Below are 22,189 nucleotides of genomic sequence, written 5' to 3'. Positions count from 1 at the left end.
GATGCAGGGCCAAGCAGGAAACAACGTCAAGACCCCTTTGTACTTAGGCCATGTTGGTTTTGGCAGATACTGTGGTAAAAAATATGAAGTGAATGAGTGAAATGAATTGAGTGAAAAGGGTGTAAGAGAGGAGGCTGTAGGAGCTTATAAGAAATTTAGGAAAGGAAGGAAGCAGGGCATGTACTACAAAAGACAGCTACTAGTAGTACTGTAAGATTGTAACAATAACCGGTAAAAATTAAATAACATAGACAGCAATAAAAATGGAGTGGACAAATTACCCTAGACCCTAATCGGCCAAGATCGATACAATAGAACTTTTGTGACCTATTTTATCTCCTGTAAGCGAAAGCTTAAGAAGTTTGATATACCCCTGCCAGATCGGCAAGTCTCCTGCCTGGAATTTTTTGCTAATGTACCATTTCGCAACGATATTAAAATAATTTATAATTTGTGAAGTGTGATTACAGACTATAAAATTAATTTTAGTGGGATCTTCGTAATTTCTATCGATTTTCCTTTTAATAAAGTCTTCAAGTATTGTGATGAAGCTATTTGTGTGAATACAATGGAGGTAAATATGAGGAATAGTTTCTAAATATGTTTTACACAGGCTACACATGGGAGTATCTGTAACAATTTTCATCTTATGTCTCATGTATCTACACGTTGTGATCCTCATTAAAAGTTTGTACTGAAATTGAATCAACTTAAAGTTTTTAGATACTAAGAAAAACAGGTTGCTTAGAACGACTGCCCAATCGATGGAATGACTGTTCAAGTCGATAACCCATTGACGTAAAGGAGTCAGCTCGTTTGGGCAAATAGAATCGTACATTTTATCCCGAATTTTGCTTCCCTTCACCTGCCCAGTTGCAGAATGTAAAAATTGAAGTTTTATATTCGGGTCAACAAATTCGATATTCCTTGAGTTAATCGTGGGACAGTTATATCTCCGTATCCCCATGATAATGTTACAGTAGTCAATTTTGGAAATCGTATTCGGAGACAGCTCCCACTTGTTCATGAACATATCGTAGTTAAGGAGTGTACTTTGATCTATAGAAAGGAAATCTGAGATGTAAAATATTCCCTTATCAATAAGATGGTTGTTCCAAAGTTTGGCCCCGATGTCGGTTATTGCTGGGTTGGACCACACACAGTGATCAATAGAACCCAAGGCTGCATTAGCCGAACTAATCTTCCACTCAGTGTAGCAATTAAGTACGTCCTGTGTAAAATTACAGTTGATATTAGCGAGACCGTTTTCTACAGAGATGGTGATGTGCTCGGGAAATTTCAGTTGCATTATCATAATATCTTTCCAAGTGTGGTGAAAGGAATCATTTAGTAGCTTTGAAATAAGACTAGTTTTAAGACCTATGATAAAATCGGATAAATAAAATAGTCCCAGGCCTCCATGTTCCTTGTTTCGGGTTATGATTTCACGTTTTATTTTATCCCGTTTGCAACCCCAAAGAAAATGGAATATAATCATGTCAAAAGTTCTGATAAAGGAAGCATCTGGTCTGGGGAGAGGAGGAACCAGGTATGTTAATTGGGAAAAGAGGAGAGTTTTGATAACTGTACATTTACCCATTACCGTCAGATCCCTCTTGTTCCACCTGTTAATCCAAGACCGAACCTTAATCAATTTATCATTATAATTACTGTTGACTATATCCATAAGTGAGCCATCATTCCTATAAACTATACCCAAAGCCGTAAAGTTATTTGTAATAAAATCCTCGCCGTAGTCCCTTTGAAGGGACTCTAGAAGAGTTGTATTAAGGCGAGCACGACCTAAAGGAATACATCTAGTTTTGTCGATGTTAGCTTTACACCCCGAGCACTTAGCAAACGTTCTGAGTTCTACCATAACCGCCTCTATACTCTCTAATGAAGCTTTCAGAAACAGATCAGTGTCGTCTGCAAAGAGACTCTGTAGAATTTCCACACCCGATATGTTAATACCCCTGATATTAGGGTTGATCTGAAGTTTATTCGAGAAAGTTTGAGCCACAAGTAGAAATAGAATAGGAGAGAGTGGGCTACCCTGATGAAGACCTCTGAGGAGATAAATAGGTGCGCTTAAAAACCCATTAATATTTGCATAGCTAAAGCACGCCTGAAAAGCCACTTTAATCAACTTAATAATATAATCACTGAAACCTAATTTTTCAAGCGTACTGAAGACAAAGTTATGTTCTACCGAGTCAAAACACTTTTCAAAATCAATCTGTAAAAGGAGACCCTCTTGTTCCGAGTCGTTGTTAAATGATTCCAGAACCATTGACATAAGAATAAGATTATCTGCTGTACTCCTGCCTGCTTGAAAGCCTGACTGGGTTTTGCTGATTACGCTAGGGATAGCCTTCATAATCCTATTCTTAGCTATATGTGTGAAGATTTTATAGTCAATGTTTAGCAGAGTAATAGGTCTCCAATTTTTTATGTAGTTAAGTTCCACTGGGCTTTTAGGCTTGGGAATAAGAGTAAGAATACCTATTCTCTGTGAAGGCGACAGGCATCCACTGTCAATAGATTCTAAATAGCAGTCGTAAATGATCTGCCTGATATCCAACCAAAAGGTTTTATAAAATTCAGCAGATAACCCGTCCCAACCTGGGGATTTATTGTTTGTTAACTTGTTCACAATAGCATCCATTTCGTGTAACGAAATAGGTCCCTCCAGAGTTTCAGTAATTTCCTGTGGGATTTGCTCAAGCTCGCTGCTGGTTACATAATTATCTATCTCAGTGGGAGATGGGTTAGTTGAGTTATACAGATTCTGATAAAAGTTAACCACGTGACTAGAGATGTTATCCTGGTCCGTTAGTTCATTTCCGTCGTTGTCTATCAATTTACTAAGACATTTTTTCTTGCCGTTTGATTTTTCAAGTCCAAAAAAGTATTTAGTCGAGCGCTCCCCCTCCTCTGTCCATTTCACACGTGATCTGGTAATTGCACCTCTCACCTCCTGATCTATAATATGATTTAAATCCAACTCTGCTTCAAATAATTTCTTCTGTAGTACCGTACAGTTTACTAGATTCGAATCTTTTTTACAGTCTTCAATATCTTTTTTTAACTTTTCTTTTTTCACTGTGATTTCTTTTTTTTTCTTTTTACCAAAGGTCATTCCAAACTGTTTTATTTTGATTTTTATAACGTCCCAAAGACCCCTGTAAGAATCAAAGCTATCTTCTTTTGTATTATGAATGATTTTCTTTATTTCGTTAATAAAATTTTGATCTAGGAGGTGAGAGTTGTTAATTTTCCAATATCCTTTTCCGTGTGCAATAGTAGAGCCCTGGAGGGATAGCGAGATGTAGCTGTGATCAGATTTATAGCCATGGCTTATTTCTGTGTCACATACAGGTAGATTGACTAGGCTATCTTGGATCAAGAAAAATCTAATCTAGACTGAGTTTTGTACTTTTTGTTAAAATGAGTAAAAACCCGTGCCTCAGCACCTCTGTTAAGACGGAAAATATCACTAAACCCATAGTCGCTAATGCAATCATTGAGAAAATTCTGGCAGCGACTATTTGCATGGGTGGTAGACCCCCCCTGTTTGTCCAACATGTTGTTCAGAACCGTGTTCCAGTCTCCCACAAATATTATATGATCATCTCGTGCACGACTGAGTGATTCTAAAAATACGTTTTCGAGAAATGACACATCGTCATTATTGGGGCAGTAGACATTCACTAAACACAGCTTGAGAGAGTCGTACTCTAACTCGACAAGGGTCGCACGACCTTGGCTGATGCTACGCTGGTTAATAATATGGAGATTCGGAGCATCAGCTTTAACAAGGAATGCAATACCGGTTGAGTTTGACGTACCATGGTTAAAGATTATATCCCCATCCCAAGAATGTTTCCAGTCTCTCTCAACTTGAGGAGTCGAGTGTGTTTCTTGAAGACAAATAATTTGCTCAGGTTTATTATTCAGCCAGTTTAAAACAAGATTACGTTTAATCGGGTTACCCATGCCATTGCAATTAAAAGAACCGATTTTTGGGCATGCCAACCCACTATTGCTGTTATTTTGCGGAGTCATTGTTAATCTGAAAATGGCCCCGCCCTTCCTTAGTGTAGCTTTTTACCCCCCCCCCCCCCCCCTGAATTAAACCCCAGAAATGAGGGTGATGGTGTCGTGAAAAAATGAGTATATACAATGGAAATAACACAAAAAACATGCACACACGACATAGAAACACGAAAAACGATCGTAGAAAAATAATTTCTACAATAATACAGCCTGCTTGTACTACAGCCTACACTGGCCCCGCCCTTATCATAACAGTTATTATCGGAAAAATAGTAATACCAATAATCGAAGTGACGAGGTAGCAAGGTGAGAAACACACTGTATCTAGGAAACATGAGTGAACGCGTCGCAAGGAGAAGTTGTGACAGTTTACCCGAAACTGTAGCAGATAGAAGATCAGAAAATCTAGAACAAAATGAGAATGATAACAACTATATCATAATGTTTATAGATACCGGTTATACACCGAGCAAGAGTTTTTTTGTATGTTTGTTGGCATAGCCTTTATAAAGATTTTTTAAAAACTTTTGAATAATGAATAATGCACTGTACAAAAAAATCAGTACGAGTCAAACAGACCCTTTTAAAATACCTATAAAACATAATAAATAGGTGAAGGTGATAAAGAGGTAACTCACGTGGACAAAAAACTGGTCTCTCGACGTCGGTAATATACAGGTGTTATAATGAGAGGGGATATTTTTATAAATACTAAGTTACCTTAACTGGAAAACGACTGCACGGAGCAAGCCAATCAATAATAAATTCAATAGAATCAGGCTGACGGATACACTATTATAAAAACTAGCGGATACAATAATATGAGGAGATACGCACGCTGAATAACAGATAAGAAGTTGAAGATAAGAGCCCTTAAGGCTTAAGCCCTACCACGTAGCTCCCACCCCACGAAACCCCGTGAACCACTACTTGAAGAATAGGCACACGCTGCATACTTGCTATGCGTGAGTTAAGTGTTAAAACATGAAGGGGTCTCTCGAAAATCGTACGAGATAATACAGTACAATACAGTGAAAACACGCTAGAGTGATAATATACTAAAAGTTTATCAACTAATAAAAAAAAGGCTATATAACAGTTACGAATGGTTACCAGAGCTTGCTGAAGGATCGTTTTGCCTACGTTGAGCCCTTTTGATATTAGGGAGGCCATGTCTGGCCCTAAGGGAAAATTTAAGTCGGCTAAAATAAACCTTCAACCCGGCTTCGTTAAGATGAAAAGAGTCCGAATTCCCTACTGAGAATTTCGGTAGCAGCTTGCCGTTGTTGCTTTGGAATGTTTTCATATCTACGTATGATGCATTCGGTAAATATTGGCACATATCGTTCAAATAAAAGTTGTATTTTGTGATTCTGGTATTGATTACAGTGGAGGTAGATGGGAGAACCCCCGGACAAAAGACGTGGCACGAAGGATGTGCTTTTCTGACTTTGCTTATGTAGGTGAAAGTAGATTTGACCAAATCTTCCGGGATACAAGAATCTAATTTTAAGTTGTTAGTGCCTACTGCTAAAATAAGATCAGAAATGCCATTATATGTTTCCGGCTCTGGTAAATCCTCGACCGTGGCTACAAATGTATCAGATCCAGGTAGGGCGGCCCCTAAAGTCCCTTTTCCCTGTCCGAATTTGATTTTCCCCCCCGAATTAGAATCACCAAGTAAGGCTATTTTGGTCTCAGGAGAACCTACTGGCTCCCATCCTGACTCTAAGTTAGCTGAGTTTGACCCTGAGAGAGTTACTATTTTCGCCTCAAACTCAACATTTAAGTTTTCCAAGGCAACGAAACGGTCTGACAAATCTGTGGTTTCGAGCTGATGGGACCCCGCTCTCTCCTCGATACAAGACATTCGGGTATCAAACGAATCAAGTTTTAACGAGATTGTATTTAATCTAGAATCGAAGCTTTTTAGTTTAATGGAGATCGCATCCAGTCTGGCAACAGTCTGATTAGAAAAATTAACGAAGAGATTTTCTATTAGCGTTACCATCAACTGCTCTTCGGACTTAGTTGGAGAGCCTGAAACGTTTAAATTTGGACGTTTGGTATCCTTGTCAGAAGGTGAACTACTGGCACTTACATCATCTAAGGTCCTTTTATTATCCGATTGCTGTGGAGGAGAACCAGAAAAGTACCCTAGAATACTCGACATAACCGTTAAATATGGGCACAGCTAAAGTGTAACCGGTAAAACCTTATCACGTGGTAAATAATATGTACGTGTTAAACTATGAATAGCATAGACGTTAGGAAAGTTCTAGAAAAACGGGTAAAAACGTCACAACTTTAACGGATAAAAATTATCTTGGATAAGCCTTATCGTACATGATTGAAAAAACCGTTATAAAAAGTTGAAATAAAGGTGTAATCTAAAAAAGATAAGAGAGCTTAGGAAAAGGTGGCGAAATGAAAGTTTAAATTGAGAAGTGTGTTTAAATTGAGAAGTGAGTTTAAATTGAGAAGTGTGTTTAAATTGAGAAGTGTGTTTAAATTGAGAAGTGAGTTTAAATTGAGGAGTGTGTTTAAATTGAGAAGTGTGTTTAAATTGAGAAGTGAGTTTAAATTGAGAAGTGTGTTTAAATTGAGAAGTGAGTTTAAATTGAGAAGTGGTTTTAAATTGAGAAGTGAGTTTAAAATGAGAAGTGAGTTTAAATTGAGAAGTGAGTTTAAATTGAGAAGTGTAAATAATTATTTGAGTTCTGATAAAGCTTAATAAATAATAAATAACTCGAGGAAATATGGACAGAACTGAACAAGAACAAAAACCACATTCAAATACTGAGGAATCAGGAGGAATCTGCAACCCAGGAATCAACTACTTACCTACCATTGGGCATTGCTCAATAATCGGTTTGGTATCGACGTTGCATACTTTGATTTTCCAACTTTAAAGCTGGAGATTTAAATCTTGGAAGTATGTAGGGATCGAGATTCGAGATCTGATATGACTTACCCCACTTAAGGAATTGTACAAGAAGATGAACAATTCAAATTCCACTCAATTTCACTCTGATAGTGATAAAATTTAGGAATGGATCGGGTACCCGGCATCCGGCTGTTAAAGTAAATAGTTAGGAAGGTGCTTGGCCGGATATCATAATAATGATATTGGCTCATATTTTTTTCGGCTCATTTTGCTGTTTGATTACGTAATATGAGAACGACCCCTAACTGTGTATAAACGGTTATGATATGGGGCAAGCCAGAAACACGCATACTTACTTTACCGCTCTATCTAGCATCAGAAGAAGTTAAGAAGTTAAGAAATTAAGAAGTTAAAAGAAGTTAAAAGAAGTTAAAAGAAATTAAAAGAAGTTAAGAAGTTAAGAAGTTAAGAAGTTAAGAAGTTAAAAGAAGTTAAAAGAAGTTAAAAGAAGTTAAGAAGTTAAGAAGTTAAGAAGTTAAGAAGTTAAGAAGTTAAGAAGTTAAGAAGTTAAGAAGTTAAGAAGTTAAGAAGCTAAGAAGCTAAGAAGCTAAGAAGTTAAGAAGTTAATTAAGAAGTAAAACTCCAGAGAAAATTATTAAAGAGACGGGTGTGATGGTTCTATAATCTATCTGATGGATCTCTCTGGATACAATGTTCCAAAGTAGTGAGTTGTTTTTAGCAGAAACTTCATAAAGTTGACCAGACCACTAGACATATAAAACTTGGCCACTAGACATGGACTTGACCATAATTCGGGACCTTCATAGGGAGGGGGGGGGGGTAAAAAGAAGGAGTTACAAGCGTTAGAAGCGTTCCATAATACAAAATGTGCATCACTTCTTTCTTCTGCTGAACAGGTACTAACCCTTAAAAGTAGACAAATGTGCATCACCTCTCTCTTCTGCTGAACAGGTACTTACTATAAATTAAACAAATGTACCTCACCTACCTTGTCCTCACGAGAATCCTCATCTATGGATTATGAAATTGTGCAGTAGATGATATCAGTGTTATTATTGATTGTCATTTATCAGATACTTCTCACAAACGTCGTCAGATCTATAGTTATTGATTTGTGTTTTGCTTGTTATTGAACTATTAGTACTGAACAATGGACCGCTTTCTAAAACGTCCCGCGGACAAATCGCCGAGACCTTTGTATATTAGACGGTCGGCCGTTTCAAAACAGGGCAATATGACTGCTTTTGTTAGAGTGGCTGAATTTGGGAAAGCGACGTTCTACACAGATAATGGGAAGTGTAGATATATAATTGTTGATTGTTGGCAAAATTTGAGATTATGACGTCATATCTTGTTGTTATGGATCCCCATTAGACTGTGTCGGATGATATGATTTGAGATCACATCATCAATCATCATGGGGCATGAGCCGATAAAATTGAATAGTTAATCAATATCATATGACATCTAACTTAGCTCTGCAAAAATATTATCTTTCGCCTCGATTTTCGAGGTTTCCCCCGCGATTTTGCCGCAATTTTACTTATTTTGGCTTGTCGCAGCGCCGCGATTTTTGGTCTAAATTATCGCGATTTTCTTTTGTCCTTCTAGCGGCGCCGCGATTTTTGAACTAAAGTATCGCGATTTTCTTTTGTCTTGAGTCCCAAAGCCATGTTTGGATTACACAATGCCGCATCACAGGTAACAAAACAACAGTTGCAGTTGTTATTCGGCCTGGTTATTTGATGGTCAACAAACTTCCAAGCTGACAACGAAGGTTGAATTCCGGCGAGTTTTCATTAGGTCTGGTACTGAGATGAGAGATCTCATCATCTGTAAATTGTATAGCTTCAGTTTGTCTAACACACATCAGTTAAAGCAAGCACCGTTCCCTATAGCAATCCTACACTTGACCTATTTGCGTTTTTGGCAAAAGCAGTCTGCAGACTAGTAGGAGACTAGAGTTATCGCGGAATTAAATTTTAATAATTTTGTTTTATTCTTCAGTTCGGAGTGGTTGTGGGCGCCAACACTCGCAGCTCCTATCATACTGATAATTGCAGTCCTAATCATGGAGAACTTCAGAACTAAACTTGCTATTGAAGCCCCTATGGAGGTTCTAATGAATTTAATTTAGAGTTGAGATTTGAAAATTCAGTCTGATCACCAGTTCTAGTTGTAGTTCAAGTGAATAATTGCAATTATTGAGAATATATGAACTCTACAGGTAGATCACGCGGTGATTATTCAAGGGACCATGCGGGATAAAGCTGATCTTATGGTATATTTACGGTATGAACAATTTGGTCACGTTTACATTCTGACCTACTATATAAGTATATATTATGTACTTATACTACATAACAAATCGGTCGGAGCCCAACCGTTTCAAAAGGCCATCTCTTTAGTTTTTCGTGTTAAAAGCGATTTCTCGACGGTTATCACCTCTTTAGATGATGCTTAAAACATATGGCCTGTATGGCATTTTTGTACTCAATGCCATACGGGCGTTTTCGGCCACACCCTTTTCTAGAGTTTTTTGGTCACTCGAATTTTGTATTTTGGCTCAGGAAGGTCGTAGAGACTTTTACGATACAGTAAAATGTGCCTAATGCTAAAAGTCATATTTATATACAAGTTATGAAGCAACATTCACCTTAGAATGCTTATTTTCGGAAATATGGCCGAAAAACGGTTTTTGGCTTGACGCAGCTCATAATTTCCATGATTTTTTGTATTTCCGCCTGGGAAGGTCCTAGAAACTATTCTAATACATCAAAATGTGTCCAATAGCCACATTTATAGAAATCGCTTTAAACACGAAAAGCTAACGAGTTTCCCTTTCGTCTCGGACTAATACTCCTAATCAACATAACATTTTCCCTGTAGAGCAGTGAGTTGATATTAACTGTCGATAATAACAATTTTAGTGATCTAGATCTGGCAGACGATGTTATCGAGATACAATATGTATACGACGTGGAACAAGCTTACAAACTTCTCCAAGACATGTAAGTGTATGAGTGTCTTGTTGTTGGCTGCTCTAACGTTATAGGCTAAGATTATAACGCAAGATTCGTAACAAGAGTAAAGCACGATTCAACGACTTCCTTTCAAGGTTTAGGCAACAGATCCTTCAAATACAAAACGTAACCAGCCCGTTTCAAAGAGACAAGATACAAATGTAAACAAACCATTTCAATAGTCTTTAACTCTCCCGTAGGAGAAGAGCTGGGAGAATGGAGCTACGTTACAAAGATCTGGCAGCTGAAGGAAGGACTAAAGAAACTGTTTCTCATGATGGCTGTCTTTGTTGTCTTGTCATTGAGGTGTGCTTATTTTGTACTTTGTTTTGGCATCTTATGAAGGAAAAGTCCTGTAGATTTTCAAGTTTTGGGGCGTCCACCACTTAAACTAACGTTCAATTCTTCTGAAATTTTAAAATGGGATTTATCTCCAGTTTAATGTGTTCTGATCTCACTATTGATAATCCCCTGATAATTTATTCCTCGTAGGAACCAGCACTACAATACTGGACTCAAGAGAAGTTGGAGCTGAATCAGAGGTTTATTGAAGAACTGGGACGGGTAACACGTGTTCCTAAGGTCTTCATTGTGTGGAGTGAACGTGTTGATGTACAGAGGTGGATTTATTTACCTGCCACTTTTATCTATATCTTTATATCTATATGAGAATAAATATTATCTGAGAGTAAATCTTACTTGAGTAAATATTGTCTGGGAATAAATCTTGCACGTTACCTGACACATTTGATTCATTTACCTACAGTTTTCAATAAGCCTCCAATTTACTCCTACATCACACCAGAATGCTGAACACGCACAAACTAACAGAAGTTTGTAGAAGTCCCCATCGCACCAGTCTGAGTTGGAACATTGCCAAGGCTCCTGTTCATTACGACATAAACTGGGAGAATTACGCTGAATCAAATCCAAAATGGTGGTTCCGAGCAATACTCATTAATATAGGTTAGTGTTGGGCTCCAATACATTATTATATGACAAAAATCATACTATGGACTTGTAAATAGCTTTTACTTCTTCCGTTAGAGTTAGTTAAATGACATATAATTATCTGCAATATGTATGTGTATATGTTCACCCTTTTTTAATTGACAGTTAAGATTCGAGGAGTTAGGCACTTACATTTTTATAATTTCAGTTGTTTTGATACTGTTATTTTTCTTCACAACGCCCATTATCGTCTTTCTCTTCTTGTACGAGACTTTCTTCGAAGACGATGTCGATGTAAGTGATTTCAATTATCAATATGATATGTAGTTGCATGTTCAATTATCTCTAAAGTCCTTCGTCAATCATATTTATAAATTCATGATGTACACTACTATTTTCGTTAACCTGAATTGTGCGTTATCCTAGATAATAGAGGTTGGAAACACATTTTGGACTGAGTTTGGTACTATCTTAATCTTACTGGCTATTGAACAAATTCTGCCACAGTTAGTCAATCTGTCTTGCTCGCTTGAGAGACATCGAACGAAAACAAGTGAGTGCGCGCATTTGTGACTTTGGCAAAAAATATTGTTTTATGTAACGCGCTAGTTTATTCTTACAGTCACGAATTTATTTAACGACAAATTTTAGAAATTGATAACGCACACGGCCAGCACAAAAAACTAACTTTACAACAACAAGATATTGAAATTTCGAAGGCCGCTGAAACAAAATTTACTACTGAATGGTATTACTAGATAAAGTATATTTCTCCCAGACAGGAATTACTGGTGTATCTGGAAGGTGTTCATCTACCTGGTGCTATCAGAGTTATTCATGCCGGCGTTTGGTTACACGAGTTTGGCAGCGCTGCTTCGAGGCTATTTCAGCACTGATGATCTTCGTGAGTGTGCCAAACGTATTGAAATCTTTTAAAGTTCAGGTACAAATATAACCAACTTGATAGCATTATGTCTGCAGAAAGTGCTCGAGTAAGTAGTAATTTGGAACCCTTAGAACTGTTGATCGTTCAAGTTAGAAACAATGGAAAGTTTATTTTTTACTTTTTGTCAGTTTAACTATAACCACGAAATGTATCACAGTTTCGAACTGGTCGTGTGTTTTCTCTGCCTACAGAATTGCATTCATGTGTAAAATCCTTCTATCAGCTGCGCTTATTGGACGAGCTTTCGAACTGTTCAATCCTTGGGGTTAGTACTAAGTTTTGATAATGAATTCGAGTGGAATATAACACGATTCATGCATATAAAATGTTTTGACAAACTCCTTTGATTGACTTTAAAACTGGATAACTTCAGGGGTAGCATCATACATTTATTATTACCTGGAGCATAAAACGTCACGAGAATACCGGGAGATATTCGTCCGAATGAGAGATAGATTCAACATCGGGTACAACTACGCCAAGTTGATGGCGTACAGTGCTATCTTCATTTCATTTGGGTGAGGCCATTTTTGTTTAAATGTTGAGAGATATGAAGCTGTTTTATCTATCAATGTTATAAGTTAAACTATAAAACAAAATAGAAACCTTATCTTGAGACTAATGAAATCTATAAAGTGCTCTTTAATAAAGCACTTTTCTCAGAGTAATTTGTCCGCTGATAACGCTGATTGGGTTAGCATTTGTCTTCATCAAGTACTCTGTAGACAAATACCTTATGATCTACTTCCACCGACCCTGCTCTTCTTATGGGATATCTTGTCATGTGGCGGCTACCACTTATGTGGTCTTCTCCTGCTGCTTATTACAGGTCGAGAATTATTTGTTCTTGTATAAGTGTATAGTAATAGCTCAACTTTCAAGAATGAATATCAGTTCTATTCATATTAATAAAGTTAAATTTGGTTTATGTATTATCAAATTTGCAGTCAGGATATTTTCAGATTTTCATGCTAGTTTATGACGCTATCTACATTGGATTTTCCAGTCCGAAGACACTATTTGCTCTTATCATGGTTGTTTTCATTATTACAATCTACTACTACGACTGCTGGACGCGTTTTGTCAGGTTTGAAATTAATGATGTATTACGTTTATAGTCGTCACGTATTATAAGGTATCGAACGTGAATAGTTTATAGATTAAATTTGTTTTTTTATTCGGAAGTGAATAAAAAGCAAAAATTGTTAATTTTTTTTTGTAACGATGTAAATTCGATCTTCGAATGATTACTTTCCAAAAAAAAGGTAAGCAAAACTAGAAGGATAGAAAAGAAATCGTTTTAACTTTATTATCAAGAATTACCATCGAAAATCAATAATATTAAGTCAGTCATTTCATGTAGCCAACATTGTGCATTGACACATTCAGAGACTTATTACTTTTTCGTCACAAATGGTCGAAAGTATTTTAAAAACAGCTGCAGTACAGGTCACAAGAGAAAGATCATTGACAAACATACAATTTTTAATTAACAAAGTAAGAACAAAGATAACAAAGTTAGTAAATTTATAATAAAATAAAGTTCCGAGTAAAAACGTTGTACCGCTGTCCGTTAGAGCTATTTTCCACTCCAAGGATGTGTTCCAGGGATAACCTTGATATCGGATCCTGAAATTTATAATTAATTGGTACTAGACTAAGCTCGAAAATGTTTGCGAAATCGTAAATCATCTACCAAAAAATTGTTTGGTTTTTGAATCACGAGACAATGGCGATAAGAATATTTCGTATTTATTGAAGGCTCTCACTATGTTTACCTATTTCTTCTTCATTTTGAAGAGAAACATATTCCGTGTTCGACTTGTCTTGTGGTTGTTCTTCCGAACTCGACAGGCTTGGATTTCGGTATCTGGATATACTAAATATTTCTGTTAGATCACGAAATGTTCACGTTACAAAATGAGTTCCATGAAAAATATGACAAACGGGTATAGTAGATATGGATACTGATGAGGAGGTGAATAATATTTATTTGAGTTTTGATTGGTCATTGGTCAATACGGAACCTGATCGGTTAACTAACTACTGTCACGTGCCAGAAACATAAATAATTTACCTCAAAAAATATAATTTACCTCAGCACCAGCATTCAGAACAATGAATATTAACAAAAGTATAAATTCCTTACCTTTTCCCGTTAGATATATTGAAAATCGCTACCATGGTCACAACAAGTAGCAGCCATTTAGTAGTCGCCATTAATCCTAAGACTCTAAGAGAATCTCCCTAAAGTTAAACAGATCAAAAGAAATAATATAGATTCAGGATCTTCTGACCGCTTTATAATAAAATTTCAATTAACTAATTAGACTAAGTTGACCCACCCTCTTCATGACGTACAAGATTCTAGTAAAATTGGAAATATGGCTTGTTTGAAACATAGCTTGTTTGTTGCATGTAAATGTAAATGTAATGGGAGAGATAGGATTTATTGCAGATAAGTGCAGATTATTGAAGCTACTACTTTTAATTTCCTGTTAATGGGATTTAAATTGCAGAGCGCAACGCTGCTAATCGCTAATAACATTTTATGTGTTTTATTTCCTAGCTTTTCATACTATATGTTTTATGAAGTTGGGACGTTAAATGGTTTTAAGCGAATTAACAAACATAGACAACTATCAATTTGAAGTTTGATAGATGGATGTAAGTGTAAAGCAATCATTGTGAGAAAACTCCTTGATATATATGAGAACCTGGAATTAGCCAAATTGGAAAGATTTTTTTCGGTAATAATTGTCGGATCTTTCTAGCACAGAATGTTTATACTTGCATAAATTATACAAGCAATGCATAATGCACAAAGTCTGAACGATTTTATATGATGCGTGGCGAAGGCAATTTTTTGTCGACTAATGATTTATCCGGATGCATTTAATTTGTCTTCCAGATCATTTGAATACCTGCAAATATTAAGCCTATTACATAAATACTAAATCTTGCATGATACTTATTCCAACTTCAAATCAAAAGAATTAAACGAAGAATTAATGCAGTTGCAGATACAAAGTGATGATGTTAAAACGTTGATCTAACAATTTAAAACTGGATATAAAACCAAAATTTAAAATGGAACTACAATTTGTTCTGGCACAGTGCTCTACAACTTATATCATCTTAGTCGTTAGATGACACAATGTCTGTAAATAATTTGTTGAAATTAGTGATGTTTTAGTTAAACGTTAAATCGATTACCATACCCTGGAAACTTACCTCACGAGTTTAACTCAACTCGGATATTAACGATTTTAATGAAATAATTGGTCGAAAAATAGTAGGAAAAGATACTATCTACTTCTCTTAACTAGATGACTTCGATTAAGCTTGCATCATAATATAATGATGACGTTTGGTATATATCTTCAAGTTATCAATTATCCAAAATTGTCTCATGAGCTAAAATCAAACAAGTCGACAATCAATGGTTTTATTGTGTTCAACACCTCTACATATTATATAACAAACAGTTTAAGATAGTCTGTAATATATTTATTAGTCTGTGCTCAGGTGTACCCCCCATGTTTTGTCAGACTTTTTTCGTGACCAGTGACCACCTACGGTCTCTCCTAACCTCCGCGCAATAAACTACTAAATGTACTGGGTTAGATTGGACTTAGAGACAGTTTCACAAAATATTCAACAAAAGAAAATAAACATTTCGAGATTCTCCGAGAACATCTGGGGACACAAAATCTAATATACAAGAAGTTACAGTGAGTTTTTCAGCAATTCGGCCCATTCTCTTCAAACAAACGAGTCTCTGTCAAAGATGATCAAATCCACCTAACATGTTCTGTGGTGATCTCAGGGCGCATTTCTAATTCTTTCAACTGCTAAAAGTACTCATCGAATTTTCATATAATGAAAGAAAAGAAATCAAGTTGTGAAAGTGTGAGAAACGAATTTCAAGAGTCAGACTGGCGGGGGTCACACCCCCCCCCCCCTGAGCTGCACCTGTGCCACTGTCGGTGTAACTCCTACTGGTATAAAAACAAGAGCTCCACTGTCTTTCCATCACTTTCAACAACTCATCATGAAGATTTTCATAGTTCTGTGCTTGGTGGTGGCTTCTGCAGCCTACAAAGATCCTCTCTCACTCATCCTCAAGTCTCCAAAGGCCACGCTGAAGCTTTATTCAGACTTCAAATCAAAGCAAGATTTGAAATTCTCTTTAGCAGAAGATAGGATGAGACTGCGGCTGTTCAAGAAGAATGCTGAGTTTGTTGCCTCCTCAAACGAAGTGTTCGAGGACAGCGCTGAGTACGAGCTGAACTTCTTCTCAGCTCTGACCGGGGACGAGAAGAAGCAATATTTAGGACTCAACGTGACTAACCATCTCCCTAACGATGATGTACCCAACATGCTGTCTAGCGTCTCCGCTCCCTCGGAGAAACTCTGGGTAAACGAAGGCGCTGTGACTGAAGTGAAGAGTCAAGGATCTTGTGGCTCCTGCTGGACGTTTGCTGCTGTTGGTGGCCTTGAGACCCGCTACAAAGCTCTCTCTGGTCGACTGAGGAACTTTGCTGAGCAGGAGTACCTGGATTGTGTGTACGAGAGTACGGCTGGGAAAAGCGGTTGCAGTGGAGGCTGGCCTGATAACGCTTACGCCTACTCGGCACGGAACGGTGGTGTAAAAGCATCGACAGCGGATTATCCTTACGTCGCTAGTGATGGTTCCTGCAAGGCTAGTTCTAAACCCAATTCTGCTGTTGCATACAAGATAGATGGTTCTACTAGAATCGGATCTAACGAAGCAGCCAACATAGTAGCACTGGCTTCTGGATCTCTGTCCATGGCATTCGAAGTAACCACCCATTTCCAACAGTATAAGGGTGGCATCATGAAGGATACTACGTGCACAGGGCGCATCAACCACGGAGTAACTGGAGTTGGATACACCGCTAACTACGTCCTCGTCAAGAACTCTTGGGGGTCTCACTGGGGTGAGAAAGGGTTCGTCAAGTATGCCAGAAACCACGATAACTGCGAACTCTTCAAATACAGCAGCCACGCTAAACTCGTAGCAACTGGTTCCAGTGATATCGGAGCTGACGACACAGCTACTGACTACAACCCTGACGACAGTGTTATTCCCGATGATGTCTGTGAAGACGACTCTAATAACTGCAGGGACGAGCACTGTGATAGTCCCCTTCTTGCTGAGAAGTACTGCAAGAAGACATGTAACCTGTGCCCTGAGTGCGCTAGTGGTACAGTCAAGTGCCCTGATGGAGTATGCAGACATCAGCATATGTGCTAATTGCTTAACTATTTAACTAGCATTGTAGACTCATTTTTATTTCTTGTTTGAAGTTTTAAAATGAACTTATTTGCGTACACAACTTGATTTCTGAAAGCCATGTCGTTTTAATTCGTTCTCATCAAATAACATGACAACAGTGCTGCATCAAAAGAGAGAATACATAGAAAAAAGAAGCTTGAAAAAAGAAGGAAGCCGATGGGGAAAGGGGATTGGGATTCATTATTATGTACCATTGGTAATAAGGTAATACATCCACTATAACTAGACCTTCGTTTTTAGGAAATATAAATTCAGGAAATATCAGGAAACGTAATGCTAAAGGCTACAATAAACAATCTGATAACCAAGAATCAGAGAAATTTCACTGCATAGCGTTTCTTTTGTGATTAAAGTCAATATTGTTCCACTGTTCATAAATTTCCTACTTATTCATGCTTTGTTACCACGAACAGAATATTTGAATGAGCAGACACCATCCTTTATGTTAATGTAGAAATTAATGTTTGTCGACAATTCCGTATTGCTGATTGAACATACCTCTCTGGACTTGATCATACGCAGTCTTACTCTTAGGGAGCGTCAAATGATGTCAGCAAGATTTTGGCCAATTTTACCCCCCCCCCCCTGTCAGCAACTGTCAGCATTGAGCGACCCCCCTCCCCCTAATGACGTCAGCATTTACCAGACCCCCCCCCCCCCCCCCCCTTTGACTTTTTAACCACCTTACTTAATACTAACCCCCCTCATGAGTCCCGTTAGCTAGCGAGGGGTATTGAAATGCTGACGGGGGGGGGGTGTGGACAGTAGGCAGGGAAAATTAGTGTGTGCCTAATTTGAACAGTTGGTCAACAGAATTCAGTTTAGCGTGCGTCGGGTTAGTCCATTAACAATGGACAAACTCTTAGGGAGTTAAAATATTGCGAAAAATGTACTTAAAATTGAGAATATGAATAATTTACTTTTAGTTGAACTAAAACAAAATGAATAATGGGTGGGGGGGGGGCCAATGGCATAAATGGAGAAAATGGAGAATTACTCATAGGTTTTTCCATTTTCTCCATAGAAATAGTCTCCATTTTATGCCATTTTATGCCATTGAAAACCTGAAAAATTTAGAATTTCGAGAAAAATTATTTTAAAAAAAGATATTTTCGGCCAATAATGAACAGAGTATCATGAAACATGGAGAAAAGTGGTTTTCAGAAAAACTTTGAAAAATGCTGACTTAGAAAATGTTCGGTCCGAGTCATTTTCGATACGTACCTCCCGTATCGAGAGCTCCCGATTCCGAGCTCGTGTTGCAAAGGGGAGGCCTGCCTTCCGAGATCGCATTACCTCGAGTCCAAAATTGTGTATCGAGGGGAAGGTGTGGACTTCGAAAAACCGATAAAATATTTTCGGCCAATAATGAACAGAGTATCATGAAACGTGGAGAAAAGCGGTTTTCAGAAAAAATTTGAAAAATTTTGACCGAAAAAATATTTTCGGCTTAAAATGAACAAGGTAGCATGAAACGTGGAGAAAAGTGTTTTTCAGAAAAACCTTGACTTAGAAATTACCCCTCGGTACACAGTTTTGAACTCGAGGCTTCCCCCTGGTAATGCGATCTCGGAAGGCAGGCCTCCCCTTTGCAACACGAGCTCGGAATCGGGAGCTCTCGATACGAGAGGTACGTATCGAGAATGACTCGGGCCGAAAATTTTCTAAGTCAAAATTTTTCAAAGTTTTTCTAAAAACCACTTTTCTCCACGTTTCATGCTACCCTCTTCATTATAAGCCGAAAATATTTTTTTGGTTTTTCGGTTTATCGAAGTCTGCACCTACCCCTCGATACACAAATTTGGACTCGAGGCTTCCCCCTGGTAATGCGATCTCGGAAGGCAGGCCTCCCCTTTGCAGTGCGAGCTTGTTTCGACTGTCGAGGATGTAGGTCTCACTTCTCAGTGCCTATTACTCTCCCCTATTACTCACTCCTGCTGTAGCCTGTAGAAATAACTTTACACTAGACTTGAGTAATTATGAGTTTGCCTGAAGTGTGCCTCTACTAACCTAGTATAAGCATCTAGTAGCCTACTATGAGCTTTCATAAGCTTGTTACGCCCCTAGTAAGCGTAAATAAACATGTTAGGATGTCCAATTTAGGTGTTAAATGGTGTTAAAGATGAAATTTCGAAGACAAAATTCATGGCATAAAATGGAGAAAATGGAGAATTACTCATGGGTTTTTCCATTTTCTCCATAGAAAAAGTCTCCATTTTATGCCATTTTATGCCATTTTATGCCATTGGCCCCCCCCCCCCCCCCCTAATGGGTACATTGGTGTGGTATTTAATGGGCCTCTCGACACTCAAGAAATATTGTGTATTCTAACATTGGTCTAATCTTGGTTTAATTGTTAATATGTTTTTTTTAATCAAGACACTTATTTTACTTCGGTGTATTCCAACAGCCACATTGTTACACAGTGCAACCAGCCAATTACAGGGCGCCGAAGGATTTTTATGGCCAGTGACGGTTAAGGTAGTGTGTACCATACTTTCTTTGCCCGAGACTTTGCTGCAATGTGCAGCTCCTCATTTAAGTTTAACCATTAACCCTCACACCCGATTTCTCGAGTATTCGGCTGAGTAGACCGGGGGCTGCATAGACTACTCAGGATCCTTAGCTGAACGTCAACGACGCTCATCCCACGACCAGGCAGACTGTGGGATTCGAACCCGCAACCTTACGATTGTAAAGCTGGCGTTCTAACCAACTGCGCTACCTGGCCGTTAAAATAAATTATTCGTCACAATAAATTATTTCTTTACAGGTGGCTATTCCCTGAAAGGCCATACAGTGATTTTCTTGAGCGAGAAGTAAAAGCTAGTGAGCTAGCCGGCATTTACTTACCTCCTTTCCTACAACAATCTTCCCAAAATAGGTACGCTCGGACATCTTTCTGATCATTATTATTGATTAAATAATATTTTCATCCGTTATTTCGGATCTTTGTAATGAATCAAATATTGTTGCGTTTAATCAATCCCTGTGTGTTGTGATTTAGTTTAATTATCATGATCATTGTTGGAATTGATTGCATAAGATCCTGTGGTGAGTTGACTTCTTGCAAAAAACAAGAAATAGCTCAAATGCATTGATTTGCTATCACTTTGTTACCTTATCACTTATTATCAGTACGAAGTTAAAGTCGATGGCTGTACCAGTTCAACGGCGACCTGAAAAGGAAAGCTTTGTAACTGCAGATTCTCCGGGTGTTAATGATTACGGCAGTGTCTGATCACAGTTAATTGCTGAAAGAAATTAGAAATGGACCATTTTAATAATGAGAGGCTGGACCTAGATGGCCCATGAAAGGATTGCATGAGGATACTCTGCCTGAGATGATGGAGGTTCCTGTGTCCTGGAATTTGATCAAAATTTGATCCATTGTGATCCACTGCCTGACACCCACATTGGTTGTCACTTATAGCAAATACCCAGCTGCACAAGCGATCTGCCACAGGATGCTCCCCGAACTGCGCACGCTTCACAGCCAAGGACTGGAAGTGGGCCTACCCCCTATAATGCCTAAAGAACGATACTACTAGTACTACTAGAAGTAGATTGAATGATTTTATTTTTTGTGATCAACATACTTAATATTTTAAAGAATATAGTTAATATTGTTACTGTTAGTAGTAGTATTTAAAGAAGTTGGTCTATTAATTTCTCGTTAGGGTTAGGGTTTCATTACTGGGCCGCGCTCAGCCTGTCATTCCGCCGAATCTCTGACTCTATTGTTATGAACATAAATAATAATATAATAGCCTATATGAGGTCCCCAGGTAAGGGTTTCAGTGAATTCTGTTGTTAAAGATTGGGTTAGGGTTAGTGAAGTCATTCCCGATCTCATTTTTAAATCCCGGGATTCGGGAATCCCGACCGAAATAAATTTCGGGTTTCCGGAAAATCGGGAAAAATTTCCCGGATTCCCGAAAATCGGGAATTTCCCGAACATTGAAAGTTTGTTAAAACAAATGGTGCCAATCCTGGAGTTCGACTACAAGTTTCATAAGGGGTCGTTCACATAAAATCATATTACTTAATCAGCTGAGGGGGGGGTTCCGAATGATTACGCTTGTGTAATTTTGACACAATACTAGCTATGTGTAAAAATGATAACGGAGGGGGGTTCACATAGCCATGTGTATACGCGTACTGCGTGACGCGCTTGTTTCACAAGTAGAATATAAGCCTCTTTGCCGCCTTCGGCGGTCGCGCGCTACTATACTGCAAGCGAGAGGGCTCTGGATCAAGGGGGGGGGGAGTAAAAATGTTCCAAAAAAATGATTACGTAATATGTGAACGATCCTATAAAAGTGTACTTGAAGCAGTATAGAGTGTCAATTGCAATTTTGATTAGCATTTTTAATTAAAATTTAACCGTTTAAGATTAGTTTAAAACTTTCAGTTTATATGTTATAGTTATCGGCCATTCAAATTGAAGATAACAAATGAAAATGCACATCTTTTGTCAAAATTAAAAGAACCTCAAGAACTTTTACATCTTCACCTGATCAATTCGCATTAGACTCGGACATCTACCTTTGTTTGCAAAAAGTAATAAAGTCGGAATGATCAATTGACGTGTAAACGGAACCAACTCGCGCGCAGCAAAGCAACCACACTCCACAGAACTAAAGACATAGTCAAAAAGTGGTCGGATCAGGCAACTAGCTGCTATTCTAGATGCGTGCATTATTTTACATCACCACACGAACACGTGCAACGTAACATAAAATAAAAGCACATGTGGCGATGAGTGTTATATCATGATCATTTATTGTAGCGCGATCTGCACTACTGGCTCGCGCGCGCATCCAATAATGCTTCTCGCGCATCCAATAATGCTTATGGTTGGTGGGCTAGACAGTGAAACACGCAAATGTAGTGTATACTTCGTTAAATTACATCATTAGCTACAAAGGAATTAAGTTGGTTAGATTTATTAGTACTATATATACGAAGATCTAAAA

At 38.0% G+C, this 22,189-nt stretch overlaps 2 protein-coding genes across 2 annotated transcripts; both read left to right on the top strand.

Annotated features, from left to right (window-relative positions):
* Positions 1-8,978: 8,978 nt before the first annotated feature.
* LOC134813392 (CSC1-like protein 1) lies at positions 8,979-20,860 on the top strand. The gene is made up of 15 exons (XM_063821130.1): positions 8,979-9,083; positions 9,195-9,259; positions 9,898-9,978; positions 10,191-10,296; positions 10,483-10,610; positions 10,796-10,956; positions 11,150-11,235; positions 11,368-11,494; positions 11,720-11,845; positions 12,045-12,152; positions 12,261-12,405; positions 12,551-12,716; positions 12,850-12,974; positions 19,984-20,094; positions 20,349-20,860. The coding sequence occupies exons 1-15, from the start codon at positions 9,039-9,041 to the stop codon at positions 20,449-20,451; spliced, it is 1,683 nt and encodes a 560-aa protein (XP_063677200.1). The 5' UTR covers positions 8,979-9,038; the 3' UTR covers positions 20,452-20,860.
* Positions 15,915-17,264, top strand: LOC134812650 (uncharacterized). The gene has a single exon (XM_063820143.1). The coding sequence runs from the start codon at positions 15,942-15,944 to the stop codon at positions 17,166-17,168; it is 1,227 nt and encodes a 408-aa protein (XP_063676213.1). The 5' UTR covers positions 15,915-15,941; the 3' UTR covers positions 17,169-17,264.
* Positions 20,861-22,189: the final 1,329 nt, after the last annotated feature.

This window comes from Bolinopsis microptera, chromosome 3 (assembly GCF_026151205.1).
Source record: "Bolinopsis microptera isolate Bmic1 chromosome 3, MBARI_Bmic_1.0, whole genome shotgun sequence".
NCBI classification, from domain to species: Eukaryota; Metazoa; Ctenophora; class Tentaculata; order Lobata; family Bolinopsidae; genus Bolinopsis; species Bolinopsis microptera.
Note: the sequence above shows the minus strand (reverse complement) of the source record. Positions and strands in the feature narration are given on the sequence as shown.

What these genes read in the sequence shown, in the direction of transcription:
- LOC134813392 (XM_063821130.1), top strand. Translation starts at nt 9,039, where the DNA reads ATGGAGAACTTCAGAACTAAACTTGCTATTGAAGCCCCTATGGAG. An exon ending in GAGACATCGAACGAAAACAA is followed by an intron (nt 11,495 to 11,719) that starts GTGAGTGCGCGC and finishes TATTTCTCCCAG; the next exon opens with ACAGGAATTACTGGTGTATC. An exon ending in TCTCCTGCTGCTTATTACAG is followed by an intron (nt 12,717 to 12,849) that starts GTCGAGAATTAT and finishes GGATATTTTCAG; the next exon opens with ATTTTCATGCTAGTTTATGA.
- LOC134812650 (XM_063820143.1), top strand. Translation starts at nt 15,942, where the DNA reads ATGAAGATTTTCATAGTTCTGTGCTTGGTGGTGGCTTCTGCAGCCTAC.